This window comes from Trachinotus anak, unplaced genomic scaffold (genome assembly GCF_046630095.1).
Source record: "Trachinotus anak isolate AG129_WGS33_773 ecotype Australia unplaced genomic scaffold, CSIRO_AGI_Tana_v1 ptg000028l, whole genome shotgun sequence".
In the NCBI taxonomy this organism is placed as follows: domain Eukaryota; kingdom Metazoa; phylum Chordata; class Actinopteri; order Carangiformes; family Carangidae; genus Trachinotus; species Trachinotus anak.
Genome location: NW_027273879.1, coordinates 5,408,740 through 5,426,241, shown reverse-complemented (window position 1 = coordinate 5,426,241; position 17,502 = coordinate 5,408,740). Strand labels below are relative to the sequence as shown.

Sequence of the window (17,502 nt, the reverse complement as noted above, 5' to 3'; positions counted from 1 at the left end):
GCTGTCCCCTCATCTTTCTCCTCTCTCCCTCGTACTCCTCAAATTTCTCTCTGCACCAAAGAGAGTCTATTAGAACACAAGTGTATTATTTTAATGACAGTATTGTCTTTAGACTATAAAGGCAGGATTTTGCAGCAGCCACACTGACGGCCTTACAGTTTCTCTGCCATAAAATCTGAATGTTGAGCAGAGAGCATAGCCATATTGGAAGTTTAAGAGAAAGCAGTCGTTTAATGACTTAATGTACAGGTAGGGACCTAAATTGTCAGCAGGGGTGTAGAGAGCCATTAAAGGGAAATAAAATCTCAACTGGTCTGACAAGGTTTCTTGGAGGAAAGGATTGATGGAGAGAACCTGCACAGCGTGACTTAAAATGAAATGTTTTTAATTAACTGAAATATGGGTTCAGTGTCTGAAAACTGTTTTAATTGCACATTTTCCCCCGGTGAACGAGCTAATAGAATTCAGGAGGTGGAGGGGAGTAAAGGGTAGAGGCCAAGGCGAGTCTTGGAGAGGGAAGAGGACAGGCTTGCCTACTGATTATCCCTCAGAGGTGCAAATGAACTGGGTTTCATCACCGCTGAAGGAATGGCTGGATCATGACTTGTTAGAAGTCAAGGTCCATCCTCTCCTCTGGTTCTTCCACTCAGATTTCCCTCATTACGCAGCTGCTCATTCACACTTGGTTTATTTCTTATCTGACAAAGCTACACAGGCAAACCTGCACAGCATGTGCTCTCTATCTATCCACCCGTCCATCCATCTGTCCGTCCATTTGCCCGTTTTAAGTGCCCTCAAGGAGCAGGAACAAAAGTAATTTTGTGTTCAGTGGCTGTGGTTTAGAGAGTAAAGGGTGAAGAGGATTTGGTGGTTCAGGATGGCCTGTCCCCATCACTATTCATGAGAGGAGAGAGGGATCTTGAAAGCTCACAGGAACTGCACATCTGACATACCTCCACTGAGTCTCTGTCTCCTTTTCTTCTCGTCTTGCTCTGCTGCAGTGATTTATTCATTTGCTATATCAAAGATTCCCTGGGTGACGAGTGTAGGTGTGTGGGCGCATGTCTGCGCACGTGCATGTGCAAGTGAGCATTAAGTGTGGCATTTACTGGCATGTGGGTGGATGAATCTGTGTGTGTGTGTGTGTGTGTCAGACTGTAAACACAGGCCAGAACCTGTAATGAGACAGGGAGGGAGGGACAGCACTGCAACAAATGCTAATAAACCACTGTTTACACACACACACACACACACCCCTCCCTCCAGAGAAAAGCAGGTGCCTCAAACACTTCAACAGGCCTCTGAGGCAACAATTATCAGTTTACTGCTGACCTCTGTAAGCATCCGTTTTATGACAAAGCACTCTTCCCATCTTTTCCCTTCCGTCCTCTCCAGACACATCGCAGCTCGCAGGTGTAACCCTGACCTCAGCTTTAATCTCCTCTGGTCCGGCCAGCCCTCCTGCTCCGTGGGTGGAATCTTGTTCCTGTCCCCTGGGTTTTGCAGGACAGTTTTGTGAGCGGTGCGCCCCAGGATTCACCCGGGAGGTCCCCGGGAGAGGGCCTTTCTCCACATGTGTGCCGTGCAACTGCCATCATCATGGAACGTGCCATCCAGAGACAGGTGATAAGTGAAACATTTACAATATATATAACTGTATTCAAATAATAAATCTGGAAATTGTCACAAACATCAGCAGTGTTTCTGTTCCAGTGACTCCTGCTGAGGTGGAAAAGCCTGAAAAAAGTAAATTCATAAATGAATTGCCGAGCATTTTAGATTTAAAGGAAGCTCACCAGTTTTACAGTACATGCCAAAGTCAGTGTAGTAGTCATGGAGATTGCTCCACAGCCTGTGAAAACAGCTTTATAGTGTTTTCTGTGGCTTTGGAGGAGCTTTGTCAAGTCAGGGAAGGTGTAATGCTGCGTTATTGTAATTACAAGTTTCCAGCTTGTAGACACCAAGTCATCATCCAACACAACGAAGGATGTCTCACATCAGATAAAGTCTGTTGCTCAAATTATTAAACCCCAAAATGAATGGATTAATGGTCAATACACAGTATTTGTAACACCCAACGCTGTTGTTGATTTGTCCTGTGAAGTTAATACTTGTCGTAACCACGGGAATCTTTCCGAGCTCCACCATCCATCTCATCTGACTTGAACACAGCATAATTAGAGATGGCTATCAAGATTGCATTATGGAAAGTGTAGGCAGCAGCTTTTTTGGAGTTTGACCCATACTAGAGACTAAGAGTCAGGATATGGTAGCCTCTGCTGCATCAACCTGCATCAGCTGATCAACTGTTCTTTTTTTAATCGCATGTCCCAAACTTTATGGAAGAACAATACTACTGTGCTGGAGTAATAATCTTTTGAGAATGAAAGTAAATCAGAACCATCCCTATGTTACCTTTAAATTCCCACACAACATAGCTTTAGTTACTGCAGAGAGTTTTCAAAAAGTGATTAAAAATCCCATCGTTTCATAAGTCACTGCTCAGCGCTGCTGCTGTCGGTACTGGCTGTGACCACGCGCTTTCCTCTTTGTTAACAGAGCAATTTAGAGTAGTGCTACAGTTATTATAGAGTATAAAACTGATCTAAGCTGGTAGTTAGGCAATAAAGCCATCTTTCTGAAGCACTCAGCCAGCGTAACATGAGATGAGGGATCATCAGAGGTTGTTGAGACAATGTTTTCTGTCACTGTGCCTCTGAGAGAGCAGCGGGAACAGACAGAGATGCAGCCTGTTTGAAGCATTTTTCTGTCTTTCCAGAATTGACATTCAGTCATCATTGCTTCAAGGGAACATAACTCAGTCATCCCTCAGGGGCATTGGCAAGCTATCACTCAAAGTGAGAACTGGATGGCTGCGCTAATACAGCAATATCCTCATCTAACGCAGCTCATCTTTATAATAACAGCTAAACAGCAAGTGTGCGTTTAATGCACCTGACATTTTTAATGGGAGATAATAAGAGCAGCTGCAGTATTTTTTCAGCTTCGTATCCTAAACACAACGTCCCGTAAATGACAGGAGTAAAACAGCAGCTGTTGGGTGTGTATACAAGTGAACCTCTATGCGGTTATTCAGAGTGTGTGTCTGTGAGTGTGTACTGTGAGCACTCCCTTTCTTTTTCTCTTTTCCATACTATCTCGCTCTCGCAGCTTTAAACAAGTCTCTCCATCCCACCAAGAGCAGACAACGATCCCATTCAAAGTCCCAACCTCCATCTTTTATCTTTCCTCAATCTCTCTTCCTCTCTACCTCCCTCTCCTACCCTCCGTCTTAAAGTCTCTGAGATCTGACCTAGTTAGGAGATGCCTGAAGCTTTGGCTGAGAGTGTGAGTTATGTTTGTGACTCTGTGTGTGTTTACATGACTGTGTGTGTGTGTGTTTGTGTGTTTGTGTGTGTGTGTGTGTGTGTGTGCGTCTGCGGTCCGGAAGCAAGTCTGGTATCACTGCCTGCCTGCCTCCCCCCTAATTAGACTTGTTAACCGCCTCTTGGCTAATGATGTCTAATTTGCTTGCAGATTTCCTGTGTCTCTTATGTCTCTTCTCAATCTGGATGTCTCTCTCTGTTTCACACACAAACACACACACACACACACACACATACACACACACCCTGCCTCCTCTTGTTCCCCAGACTCACTAGTCAGCCTCTTGCTATCTTCTGCTTCCTCCCTCCTCAGCTAGGATTGCACCTGCTCTCCCCAGTCACCTTGACTTTGTTTTTAGCATCCTCGACTCCCTTCTGTGCAGACTCCTCTCAAGATTCCACTCCCTTCATATCTTCCTGACTTTCGTGGGTGTGTTTTCTTTTGTATTAATGTAGTAACCAACATTTATACAGTTGGATCCATGTGATCTTTTTGTTTTTATTTTCTAAGAGCAGGATTTAGTGTCAACAATAACCTCAACCTCTGAGAGAGATGTGAGAGGAACAGTAGTGAGAGCCAGAAAAAAAAGTCAGTTTATTTTTTGTTTGTCCTCTTTACAAAGATTGAAAGCGTCAGAAGACGGGGTAAAAGTTTTCGGGGTGGCCTGAACACAAATGTGCTTATGTTCTGAGCTGTCAGAAGGAAAACTCAATTATTTATTAATGAACCTGTTTAACTGTTTAACATCAAAGTAGCTTTGGTTTACACGCAGCAGATCGTTCTTAATAGAGTTCACACCTGACAAGTCCCTACAGGCTGTGAAGATTATTTTTCAGTACACAAACACACATACAAACACACACACAAACACACACACACACGCTTTCCAGGATGTTTTAAAAATATTTATAGTGCCATGCAAATGATGAATGAGTGTTAAATATGGAACACGATGTGTCCTCTGAGTCATGGATCAAAAATTCCTCGTGTGCTGTGTCCTTTGGCATGAAGCTCTTTGGGTTGAATAGCATTAGCTGACTATCAGTAAAGGGAGCTAGTTAAAATTAGCCTTTATTTTTTCAAATGGATGATGGCATGTCATCTTCTGAAGGCCTGCTGGCTCTCCTTTAATAAAAAAGGAAGCAAACAAACAGCAGAAGCTCTCCATAAATCTATAAGTTCAGGTCAAGGGGAACTATCAAAGTAAGTCGATTAGAGGCACCCTGTTCATCATTTGTCACCAGGAGGGTGGACCAACCTGCTGTTTCTCCTATCAGAATCTTAATTGCTGTGTAATTACCTAACGATTTGTATCATCATGCAGGGTGTGCCCACAGACAGAACTGGGATGGAGTTTATTCACTGGCTGTCGAGGGAAGCTGCAGCCAATGGTGCTTCATAATCATGATTTATTAACGCTCTCTGAGTCGTGCCGCTTCTGTTTGCTGTAGCGCAGCACAACAGATTGGAAATGTTAATATTTGTGGTGGAACAAGCAAATTGCGATTTCTGCCGAGCGCTGGTGCTGCAGGGTTGATGAAGTCAAACATATGTCCTTTGTATGAAAAAAAAAAAAAAAAAAGACAATGTGTGTGTAGCACATGTGTTCCCACAGTTTGTGGACATAACTTTAACTTCAGTGTACCACTGGACTAGATATGCTTCTATAGAAAATGTACACTGTGTTAATTGCATACACGCCATCCATAAAATCAGGCAGAGGCCATAATTTATGGTTGAGGAAGAAGATGATTGTAATGTATAGATAAAGCAGAGACACTCAATTTTCTCTGCAGCTCACACTGGAGGGGAGTGCTCATTAATCATCTAAACAAATGAAACACATGATGCTCTTGCTACTGTACTCTCCGCTGGATATTGAGCATCAGACCTCCGCTGTTAGCCCCGCTTCCTAATAGACCTGTGTTAGTCCTTGTTGGTGCACCACACTTATACTGAAGTTGCCTGTTCCACCTGGTATGAGTCAAAAATGAATATAATGGGGCACTCCTTAAAGTCAAATTATTAATCATGGGAAGTGCTACTCAACCTGTGAAAGGATTTGTATAATGATTTGTGTGGATCTAGAGGGAGCGGCCCTGTGTCTGAGAAATGTGTTCGAGTGATATTGTTGAGGGGGCTAAATTTCAAACATGGGGGCATGGAGATGGAAAGATGTGGGTTCACCAGGCTCGTCAGATGAAAAGACTCTGTGTGCAATCCAGTGTTTTTCTGAGCTAGATGTCAGAATATCACAGCCTCTGCATTTGGCCATTCCTTTGAAGCCATGCTAGCGGCTTTTTGAGATGCAATGTCATTCTTTCTGTTGGTCCACCATAAATCCGAATGACTCCAGTTATCTCCTTATTTCTCCTCTAGTGCCTCCATGAGGTTGACATGTATGATTATCAGTGGCATATCTGCTCAGCTCAGTCTTGGTGCAGACATTCATGTCTCTTTCAGCATGAATTGTAACAACTCTGGTGATCCTTTAACTACATCGAGCGCCATCATCAGGTCAAAATTTATTTGACAAATACTGATATGCAAAACTCTTGACATTCTCATCAGCCTCAGCTTGTGTTTAGTGCTAATTAGCACAGTTTAGCAAGCTAACATGCTAAACTAAGATGCTAAACATGGTAGACCTTATAACAACAACATAGTAGCAGTGTCATTGTGAGCATGTTAGCATGCTTAGCTTGCATCACTGCTGTCCCAATGACATCCTCACAGAGCAGCTATCATGGCTGGAGACTCTTGGTCTTGTTCAATCAGTCTCCCAACCTGAAGAAAATACATAGCATTGAAAGTACATTGAGTGTCTCACATATTGTAAATCTTAAATAACTTAAATAGTTTAAATATTCATTTTTTTTAGATCATATATTTCTTATTTTAACATTTAATATCATCACAATACACAGTGATTATTTAAGTTTTTCTTATTTCACTTGCTGTTCTTAGACAGAAGAAACTTCCTCATTTTCTTTCATTTTGGCAATGCACCAGGTTGGTTGTGCTGAATTATTCTTGTCTAAACTAATTTCACCCAGGGAAAGGTTGAAACCTTTTCAAATCAGCCATCTCTGACAGTGTGGCTAGAAACCAAGTGCAGGCAGACAGAGTGTGCACATTGTCTATCTTTGTGTTTATTTTTGTGTAAAATAAATGCACTGGTTGTGAGGAGATAAGTAAAGCATACTGAATAGGATCAGCGGGAGAAATTACATGGTTAGATTCATTCTAAGTGACTACATCTGTCTTTTCTGCTCCTTCTCACTTCCCTGTCCCCCTCACTGTCACTCTTCATATCCCATCGCACTGATACAGGCGAGACTTCTCAGGGCTTAGCCTGCAACAAATACAGCCCACCAGAGAGATTAGGGGGTTGAATAAGCCTGCGCTAGAGCCAGCTTCGCTCCCCATCAGTTTGTCTGCCTCAACTTTCTCCCATAGATTTTTCTAACTAATGACCTTAGAGAGCTGAAGATGGCATTTAAACAGGCATTTGGGAAATGCACGTCCTGGCTTCTGCTGTCTCATTCTGAAGCGGCTCTTTGTTGGTAAACACTGACTCACAGTATCCTCCACTTTACTCAAGCATTCTAATGAGTATTGTAATGAGCAGCATGTTTGGTCATTTCCTCATCTGTACCCTAATTGATTCAATGAGACAGGTACTCTGGGTGATGGCCTTTATTAAGCTGACTTCAATGTATTTCGCTGCAGGAGCCCCTGGTGGTCCGTTCCCCTTCACCGACCAAGACCAAAAAAAACCCTCCATTTCTCGACTTCCTCCGCCAGACTGCAGTGGGCGTGACATTTAGCTATGCAAAACCACTGTGCATTATTCAAAAATTTGGCCCCACACAAATGTCAAAGTGAGAAACAAGCATATGCTGTTATGAAACAGAACAGAAAGACCTTATTTATACTAGGATTTGTAGAGCAGATGCACATGCATCTTGCAGTCAGCAGAATGCAGCTAACTACTACTGTATGACTGGCATTCTTCATAGCCGTAAGGTTATGGCTAGGTCCAAAGTAAGTGGTGAAAGTGTTGTGGTTTAACTCAATATCAATATATTGACTGAATGGTCCCACTGCAGTCTGTCTGTGAATGATCCAAGACACACAGATCACTTAGATCCACATCGATCTGCGTCTTCAAATCTTTAATGCTTTCAAGCGCATCGCATCATAAGACTGCATGATGGGCTTTAGAACAGGAAGTCATCTTGAAAAAACGGGGATGTGCGGTTAAAGCACTTTTAATCGAATTAATATGTGGCAGCTCATTAATAATTTGTCATTGATAAGAAGAGGAGGAAATTAATCAAATGATTCCCTTGGTTTGGTTCGCTAAAACAGAAAGCACCAGCGACACTTTTCATTGTGTGTGGCTTTTCAAATCAAAAATTATTAAATTACAGTTTTGTTCCAAATTAGCCCACTACTGTGTATGCTAATTATAGCCTATTACATTATGTAGCAGTGCTTATGTTTGAAAATAATAGGGAAAGGCACTGAGATAGAGACAGAGAGCATCTCTACAATACGTATTGTATGTTCATGAATAGGAAAAATCTAAATAGGAATTTAGATTCTTTTGACCCACTTACTGAGTCACTGAGTCTATGGCCATGCTAGCAGCTCTATGAGGCTGCACTTAGGCACAGTGGTGCTTTGAGCTAAATGCTAACATGAGCATGCTAACAGGCTCACAGGGACAATGTCAACATGCTGATGTTTAGCAGGTGTAATATTTACAATGTTCACAATCGTACACATATTAGCATGCCATTAGCGCAAAATTCAGTCACAAAGTAGGCAATACACTCAAAGTAAAGGCTGAAACTTTTACAGACATTTTGTTATAAATGAGAGTATTGGATAAAATTTCAGTTTTGACCTCTCGATGGTGCTAAATGAAAAGTGAATCAGCAAAGTTACCACAGTTCATCATGAACAAGATGGTCCAAATTTCATCACAAAACATCAAAACATTTCACTCCAAAACAGAAATGTCAAGCTCATGGTGGCGCTATAGGAAAGTTCAGGGGCTCATCAAAATTATTAGTATACAGGGCGCCGGTGGCTCACCTGGTGGAGCACGTGCCATTGAGGCTTGGTCCTGGCTGCAGCAGCCTGAGGTTTGGGTGTGGCCCGCGGCCCTTTGCTGCGTGTCATCCCCTCTCTTTCTCCCCAACTTTCCTGTCTCTCTCTCTCTCACTCTCCTATCTAATAAAGGCTTTAAAAAGCCCCCCAAAAATAACTAAATCATCTTAGATCTTTGAACATCTGTACAACATTTTGTACCAGTCCATCGAGTAGATGAGATATTTTACAGGATTAGTGACAAATGTGACCTGCTGCTGTAGATGAAAAGTCAGGTTATCATCAAAGCCGTGCTAGACAGATCCACTAGCACGGCTAAAAAGAGCAGAAAATAAAGCGTTTTTTTTTTTTTTGTCCTCTGAATGCCATGTCACCTGTCACAAGCACAATTCAAATTTCCAGAGAAAGTTTCACCCTACTTGTTAAATGAACTGAATAACGGTGTAAGATATTCAAACAAAATCAATCAATTCAGCAGGTTGCTGCATCAGTTTCACGAGTGCACTGACATTTGATACGAGTAAAATACACAGTAACTGGTTTATATAGCTCCTCTATAGCATTTCAGTGACCCAGAACTTTGGCAAGACAATATGAGCTACAGCCTCTGCTGCTAGAGTTCCCGTCCCTGATACCCGAGGGCCTTGGCCATAACAATTTGGCTGACAGCCTCTGTACACAAAACAGGAATTGATGCATTTATTTTCCACAGTCAGAGTATGACAAAACATATTTCCCCAGTCATCCGTATTGTGCACATTATGTATGGGGGTGGACAGAATACACGGCCCCTCCTCTTTTCTTTCAACATCCTCCCTCTCTCCTCTGCAGTAGTCCACTCGTTCCGACCCAGCTGACAAGCCACATCTGCAGCAGCCGGCGCTGGCAGCGTATCTGTGTTAAATTAGAGAGTAACATCACCATCAAACAGTCCCGCAGCAGATTTACCCCAACTACTTTCCTGGAGGCCTCAGAGCTGCAGACAAAATTTTCTCTCTCTGTCTCTTTCTGTCTTGTTTCCCTCTCTCCTTCATTAAAACAGGGTGTTCACATGCATTAGTAAATAGAGTTCCTTAGCCTCAAGCTTTTTAATGTTCCAGTGGGCTAAAGAGACAAGCCTCTTGGAAAATATGGAAGTCTTGAAAAGCTCATGTTTTTGACATCACATCCTTGTTGTAGTCTTGCTTATATCACGCAGAGAGGTTCAAGCTTAGTTTAGACTTATTTTGATGCAGCTCAAATCACTTTAAAGGCACTTGGGCTTGTTGTGTGCGAAGCAGAAAGTAGCAGATACAGTCACATAATTGATGCGGCCACATGTTGCTTTGTGACTTTATTTTACGTGTATTTCTGGGCTTTCTCATCATCAAAAACCCCACATGCTGCCCTTCTCTTTCAGAGGGACCTCCCAAGATGGCGCGGAATGACATGTGGTGATCTTTAGAAACTCAATTTGGTCAGTAAATAAATCTGGAGAGTTTGAGGGGCGAGAATGTAATAACAGGAGAGAGGCGTGCTCTGATCTTCTCCTAAACAAAAACATACTTATTTAAAATCCATTTCTTCTTGGGGTGTCTTCCCCTCTTTTCTCTCCACATCTGGTGTTAAAGCTATTACAGGCTTCTGAAAACAATGATATCTGGAAGAGGCACTCTTCACACTTGCTCAAGAGCAACACTGAATGATGCAGTATTAACACACTGAATAAGAAAAATGTTGAAAGAGGTGGACTGCAAATGCACAAGTCTTTCATTCGTTCTGTAGTGCCTATCCGTGCCTCTGTAGCTATCATAGACTGATGTATTCCTGTCCTCCACAAGTGGCTACCTTAATGAAGTGCATTAGTCCTGAACGTGTGTGTATTTCTTTAGAGAGGGTCCAATGAGGGGCTCAGTGGAGGGATGAGGTGCAGGTAGAATGAGGAGCTCTTCGGAGAGTGATGTGTATATGATAGACTCAGACTGCTTGTTTCCCATACAGAAATGCTGCTTTGCCATCACAGAACAGACAAGCAGGCAAAGAGTGAAGTGCAGAGCTGGAGGGGGAGGAGGGGGATGGGGAATGGGGATGGGCATGGGGATAAGGGTAAAATAGTGGGATTGTGTGGATTCGTCAAAGGATTCAAAGTGTGCAACTCCAGTGGGAGCTCAAAAGAAATCCCAATTCATTAAGGCTGAATGAACGGTCATTGATTCATTGATAAAATTATTCCACGCGGGTGTTATGAAGCAATGATGATTATAGCGTGACGATGAGGAAAGGAACACCATGTGCGGAGCGACCCTGCCGTTCAGCGGCGGGTTTGTGATGCATGCCGTTAGCTTTGCCGAGGAGCCGATGGAATGATAATAGTGTCAAGGAGGCCCTCAGTGGCTCTACTGCCTCATATCACGCTCAGTCATCTTCACACTCAGTAAAGTCAGCACATTTCTGCTGCCATTAAATTTACTATGGCTCATTGGGGATTGACACTGCACACCATCAGTGTCATTGTAATGCCTTGTGAAATTCAAGAAAGATTCACTTCTTTATGCGAGGAAACAATCATTACCAAATACTCATATAGTGCTCAGTAGTCATGTGTCAAGTCTATACTTCATCAGGCAATGGGATAATTGTTCCTCCTAATGGCTGTGTGATCAGTGTATCTTATTCTATTTCATATACTTGACTCACAGGTCCAAAGTTAACAGGGCTTTATTTAGTGATGGGAGACATTGGTTATCAGTGACCCCATAACAACAGGCAAGAATTTTCTTGACTCCAGTATTCAGTGGTGTGAGGTGGTTTAAAAATGCACAGCATAGAGCTTCTCACTGAATCACACCGTAGGCTATGAGGGAGTGATGGGAAATTTTAATGAGGACTGTAAAATCACACGCCGGCGGATTATTTGCTACGCATCAAGATCTTATTGGTGCTCTCTAGAAAATCTGTGTGGTTATTGTCACCAACAGATTCTGAAGTCATTTTAGAAACGGTGAAATAAAAAAAAAAAAAAAGATTCAAATTAGTGTAAGCCGTCTGATATGGAGGTGCTCGGTGTGAATACCAAAAGCAAAACATCATGCAGTGCAACAGGAATGCTAAATATCTTGTTGCAGTTACACACCGCAAGACAACAGCAGCTTTCATTTTGTTACGGATTAAAATGCATAAATGGTGATGAAAATTTAATGAATATCTGCTCATTGTGATCTTATGATGAAATTAACTTTACAAGCATCTGAGCAGCAGAGTTGCTTTTCTTTTTTTCTTTTTTTTCATTGTGGTTTTCCAAGAATGTTAACACTTATTACTTTGTGGTGCTCCGCAAGCTTTAGTCAGTCAGTTATTAAATTAGAATGCCACATTATATTATGTCACATTCTGACTGTTTCATTTCTGAGGTTGCTGTTGCACAAATTCAGCCAGCACAGAGGAGGTTTTGAGGGTGTATGTGGGTCCTATCATCTCGGCTTGTGACGTTCGAGCCGCAGCTGGTCACTGAGCTGCAGCCTGAGACAGGGTTGTTTTAATCTAAATCTTTCTGCTATTTTTATAGTCATACTATCCACTTAGACATTGTGTCAGTTTATTCACTCCTATGGGTATTTTCTCTGATTATCATGTTATATTATCCTGCACTGCCTGTAGCTTACTGGATTTGAAATATGGCACACTGAGGACTGAAAATCTGCTCAATACACTGAGCAGAATTCATGAGGGATTTGGTGTATGTACGTCTTTATTAACACATGTTGCATGTGAACAAATCCTGTGAGTTGTTTTTCTCAGGCTTTCAAAACAACGGTTTCTTTTGAGGACATCACAGAATTGGTAATCTCTCCCACTTGGTGGGGGAATTGCTTTACTTCTTGAAGGTCTTTCGGACTGCATTTGGCTCCTATGTTTCCCAAAGCAATTATAGTCAGGGTGAATTTAGTTGTCTTCTGCTCTCCATGGTGGGCTGTGGAGAATGTTTTCTTGTCGGGTTGGGCTGTGGAGTGGAGTGTTTGTGTGGAGGGGCTGCAGTTATGGTCAGAGACACAGCGCACTCTGCTGGAGATGAGGAAAACGCCGCCCACTGCAGTCTATTTGTGTCAAAACCAAAATGTGAACAAAAAAACCAATGACGTATATGAACAGGTGTGTGTGTGTGTGTGTGTGTGTGTGTGTAGTAGCAGCAGCAGGTAATTGTTACTCTCCTCTCTCTGTTTCAGGTGTCTGTGAGTGCTCAGACTTCACCACTGGGATGACCTGCGAGCGCTGCCTGGATGGTTACTATGGCAACGCTTTGATTGGCATGCCTGGTGATTGTCAGCCTTGCCCTTGCCCGGACCGTACCAGCTGTGCCCAGATTGCAGAGACAGGACAGGTGGTCTGTACCAACTGCCCTCCCGGACAGACAGGTGAGATGAAGTGCTGACAATTCAAAATCATTTTTATGGCACCGCACAGTAAATAATGAGCTTTATGTCAAGAACAAAATGATGAGAATATCTCTCTGATGCTGGAAAGACTGTGGCTTGAAAGCCGCTCGTTTGCAGGGACTGTCATTCTACAGTGCAAACTGACATTCAGACACATCTGATATGAGTTTTTAATGTAATTAGAACAGACTCTGGGGTGACATGAGACTGACCTCCGACAGCTAGCTCAGTCATCCATCTAATTCCTGCCCATCTCTTTCACCTTTCACCCCTTGTGTAGGGATGCGCTGTCAGATGTGTGAAGACGGTTACTATGGTGACCCACTGGGACAATCTGGGGCAGTTCGACCGTGTGTGAGATGCGACTGCAATGGCAACGTGGACTACAACGCGTTGGGAATATGTGACCATGTCACTGGGCGATGTCTGAAATGCGTGGGACACACAGAGGGCGACCACTGCCAACGCTGCCAGCGCAGTTTCTACGGCGACGCCTTGAACCAGACAGCTGGCCAGAAGTGCAAGCGTGAGTAACTGAGTAGGGACTTGGATGGAACAGTGGTCAATTAATTTAATATTATGCTGATAAGTAACTGAGAGAAATGGAGAAAAGGAACAATGTTAAAGACACCCTCCATTCAAAAAACATGTTCTGATTTTTGGACTTGAACTGTATGTGCAAAGTTTGACACAGGAAGAGAGAGAGAAAAAAAGTTTCTCTGTGCTAAAGATGTGTATATATGAGCAGGATTTTGTGACTAGTTTGGAAGCCAATTAGGGTCCAAAATTAAACTTGCACAAGTGTGATGTCTAAACTTGAAACCCCCAGTGCACAGACACTGAAAATGGACTGTAAAGTGAAGAAGGAGATATCCTGTGCCCAGCAACTGACATTAACTGTAATTCCATATGGATTTTACATTGAAGTAGAAGGAGCATTTTTAGGGATGGTAAATAAAGGGTATTATTAACAATGCTTGAATGTTTACTCAACACGGTGACATGCCTTCAGAAATTGTGTTAGGATTCAGATTGATCTGATTTCTACAGAAGAGGTAGAATCAAGTGATAGTCTGAAGAATATTCAGGACAACCTCCATTGAAGACCACATGGCCTTGGATGCAGCTTTTAAATGAACACAGAGAGAAAAGCATTCAAATGGACCTGACTAATCAATTCAGGAGTTCAGATTCGGTGTAGCAATCCTGAGTGATGAAAGGCAAAAGCTGAAAATGGGGCGAGCAAATGGTTGTGAGTCAGGAAGATACAGAGAGAGAAAGAAAAGGAAGACGGAATTCATTGGGTTGGTTGAAGGCCTGAGTGAATGAAACTCAAATAAAGTTATACAAAGCCGACAGAGACCCAAAGAGTAATGGCAGTGATGTGTTCATCCTTTGATTTTCTTGTAATACCTCAGTTCCACCTGTGAGCCTCAGGTTGTACTTTAGTGAACAATGTGAGGGAGGGATCCTTGAGTCTCCCTAGTGCTGTCTGTCATTTTCACCCATTTTCCCTCAAGCACTCAAATCAATAAAAAAGTCCTCAAGCCTAAGGGGTAAAAGCTAAGACATTAACAATGTTTGCTTTAATAATGAAACTGTTTTATTTGTTTTCTCTAGCCTGCAACTGCAATCCTGCTGGAACCTCTGGGCATGTAAATGAATGCCACCCTCAGACTGGAAATTGCCAATGCCTCAGTCATGTGACCGGACGGGATTGCAGTTATTGTGAAATTGGCTTTTTCAACCTCCAACCAGGTGCAGGATGTGAGAGGTAAACGCATCCCCAGTGCAATTCAAGGTGCATCTGTACGAATAAATATGACAACTGAGCTCACAAACTGAATCTGTTATTGACAAATCGTTTTCCTGTCCTCTTTAGGTGCAAGTGTAATCCAATTGGCTCATCGTCCGATGCGTGCCATCCAATCACAGGGCAGTGTGTGTGTCGTGCAGGAGTGGAGGGGAGACTGTGTGATTTTTGCCGCGTGGGCTTCTTCGGATTCTCATCACAAGGTTGCAGAGGTGCAGGACTTTACTTGAGGCATCACAACTGCACATTGTACCATGCTCTAATCCTCCAACACAGATCACACATGAAGGCATTTTTAACTCTAACTGTTTATCTCTGCCCCTCTGCTCTTCTCCCGTCTCCATGTGGTCCTTTGTCCTCTCCCAGCCTGTAACTGTGACCCCATGGGCTCCATCTCCATGCAGTGTCATGGCAACGGCACCTGCCACTGTCGCCAGGGCTTTGTCGGTTACAAATGTGACAAATGCGAGTTGAACTATTTCCACAACAGAGCCACACACCAGTGTGAGGAATGCCCAGTTTGCTACGGCCTTGTCAAGAAACAGGTGAGTTTATGGCTTGCAGTTTTTGTGAGTGTTTGTTTGAGACTTTAATCCTGGAATATTTATTTTTGGGGGTCCACCTGGAGGCAGCAGAAACAGGATGTAAATGCGACATTGACATAATATCACCCTTTTAAGATAATATTGCAAACTTGTCCATGAACTATTGCCTTAGGTGACAGATATGCACAGTGCTGGGCTTGAAAGTTACTTAAGATATTTAATTAATTAAACATTACATGTTACACAAGTAATTACATTATTTCACTAAGTACTCAGAAGGAAAATAATTAGTTACATAACTCACTGCGTTCCACAGGCCTTCAAACACCTACAAAGCCTCCACAACCACATGGTACAGCTTATTTAATTTAAAAAATGAGACAATATGGAGTTTTTTACTGACCAGCCAAAGCTAGCTGAATGTTGTATAACTTTACCAGTTGCTAATGTTAGCAAGGCAAAGAAGTAGTTAGGAGGAGTTACCAGGAGTTGCATTACTCCTCTTTTGTTTGTCGTATTTCTGTCCACCTGTTGAATTTAGGTTCGACTTTTAGCTGGACCTGTGTGTGGTGTCATTTCTGTTGTGGGCTGTAAAAACCAAAACAGTGAGCTGAAAGACAACAAATGCTTCGTAGAGCTACCCCACATAGTCATGTTAGTGAAAATGATTTTCATCACTGATTATTATTCATCATTTATAAAACTCCAAAATACTAAAAAATGCCCAACACTTGTTCACAGAGTCAAAAAAAAAGCAACTGTCAGTACCAGTGAATGTTTTGGTGATGGCGGTGTTTTTTCCTTGATAAATAACTTGATAAATGATAAATTGATTGGCAAAATGATTGACTGTTTTTCCGTTTATCAACTGACTGATTAATTATTTATATATTTTATGTATTAATAATTACTTTTTACTCTTCATATGCAAAAGTATAAGTAACTACAGCTGCCTGATTCCCACTGAAATGTAATATGAAAGAAAAGATGTGGCATTTTACAAACAACTACATTCATGTTTAGTATGGAAATAAAAATTGTGAGTACACTGTGAGCACATTGTATTTAAATGTGCTGATGCCCCCGGTTGGAAGCTTTATCCTTTTGTTTCTCTGGGTTCCTCTTTAGGGTTATTAATGTGGCTTTGCTGCACATATTGTTGCACATGTCCATATAAATGTTTGCAAACCTACATCAAGTATGGATTGTGTCTTGGCTCTCGCTATTATGGGGTGCAATTTGTTCTTGAAATAGCACATTCCCCCAGCACATCCTGCCTTTGCAGACCCTTGTGACAGCCATATGGCTCCTTTGTATTTGTAGATTGCAAGTAAACAGTGGATGTGCAGTGAAACAGAAAGAGACATTTGCCCTAATGATCTCCTGTGCAACTTCTTTCTGTCCCTTTAGATTTGTTGCAACCCACATCCGTATGCTAAGGTGCTGCGTCCTGGGATTCGCCTTCTGAGGCCAATCCAATACCGTGTTCTGTCTTTTCTCTGTATATATTCTTGTTCCAGGTGAAGTGGCTGTGTGATCTCTCTGGACCAGCTTGTAGCTGTGTGAATGCAAGCTGTGATTTCCACAGTGTTAGCAATTCAGTGAACATCCCGAGCCTTGTCTGTTCTGAACACCTGCAATTACTCTCACTGTCCTCAGTCTCCCCCAAGCTCTCCCTCTCTGCCTCTCCCACTCTCTCTATCTTTCTGCTCACATTTTCCTCTGGCTTAGGCACAGGAAGGAAAAAGGCTAACAAGCACAAAAAAAAGGAGAAGGTTGAGAAAGACAGAAACGTGTGATCGATGATCAAGAAAGATATTAAAAAGAAACCGGAAAGCGGCAAAATAAAGAATGGAGTAAAATAATGAAAAAGATACATGGTGCTTGTTCAAAGGCAAGGATGAATCACTGCAGAGAGGGACACTATTTTTTCATAAATCATATGCTGTACCTTGTGTTGAAATGCCTGGATTGTTGAAGAAGAGCTCATTAACACCTTGTTTGCTGACTAATGAGATCAGCAATCGCAGATATTCCTGCAAACAGAAAACACACACATCATAAACAAACACATGTGTGACATGTGCAGCACGTCCTCCGCATTGAAAAAGAGGTGTGATCACAGCGAGATTACAGGCTCTTTTTATAGGTCCAGACCATTTAAATGCCAGGGTCAACAAATTGGTGCGAATCACAGCACCTTCATTCCATTTTGAGACCTGGA

At 42.4% G+C, this 17,502-nt stretch overlaps 1 protein-coding gene across 1 annotated transcript in view; it reads left to right on the top strand.

The window, feature by feature from the left end:
- lamc3 (laminin, gamma 3) overlaps positions 1 to 17,502 on the top strand; it is a 96,739-nt gene that overhangs the window by 65,909 nt on the left and 13,328 nt on the right. The window contains exons 12-17 of the mRNA XM_071466433.1: positions 1,396 to 1,623; positions 12,711 to 12,899; positions 13,201 to 13,446; positions 14,541 to 14,694; positions 14,803 to 14,945; positions 15,100 to 15,278. Of these exons, the coding sequence (XP_071322534.1) occupies positions 1,396 to 1,623; positions 12,711 to 12,899; positions 13,201 to 13,446; positions 14,541 to 14,694; positions 14,803 to 14,945; positions 15,100 to 15,278 (1,139 nt within the window). The remainder of the gene's footprint in view (positions 1 to 1,395; positions 1,624 to 12,710; positions 12,900 to 13,200; positions 13,447 to 14,540; positions 14,695 to 14,802; positions 14,946 to 15,099; positions 15,279 to 17,502) is intronic.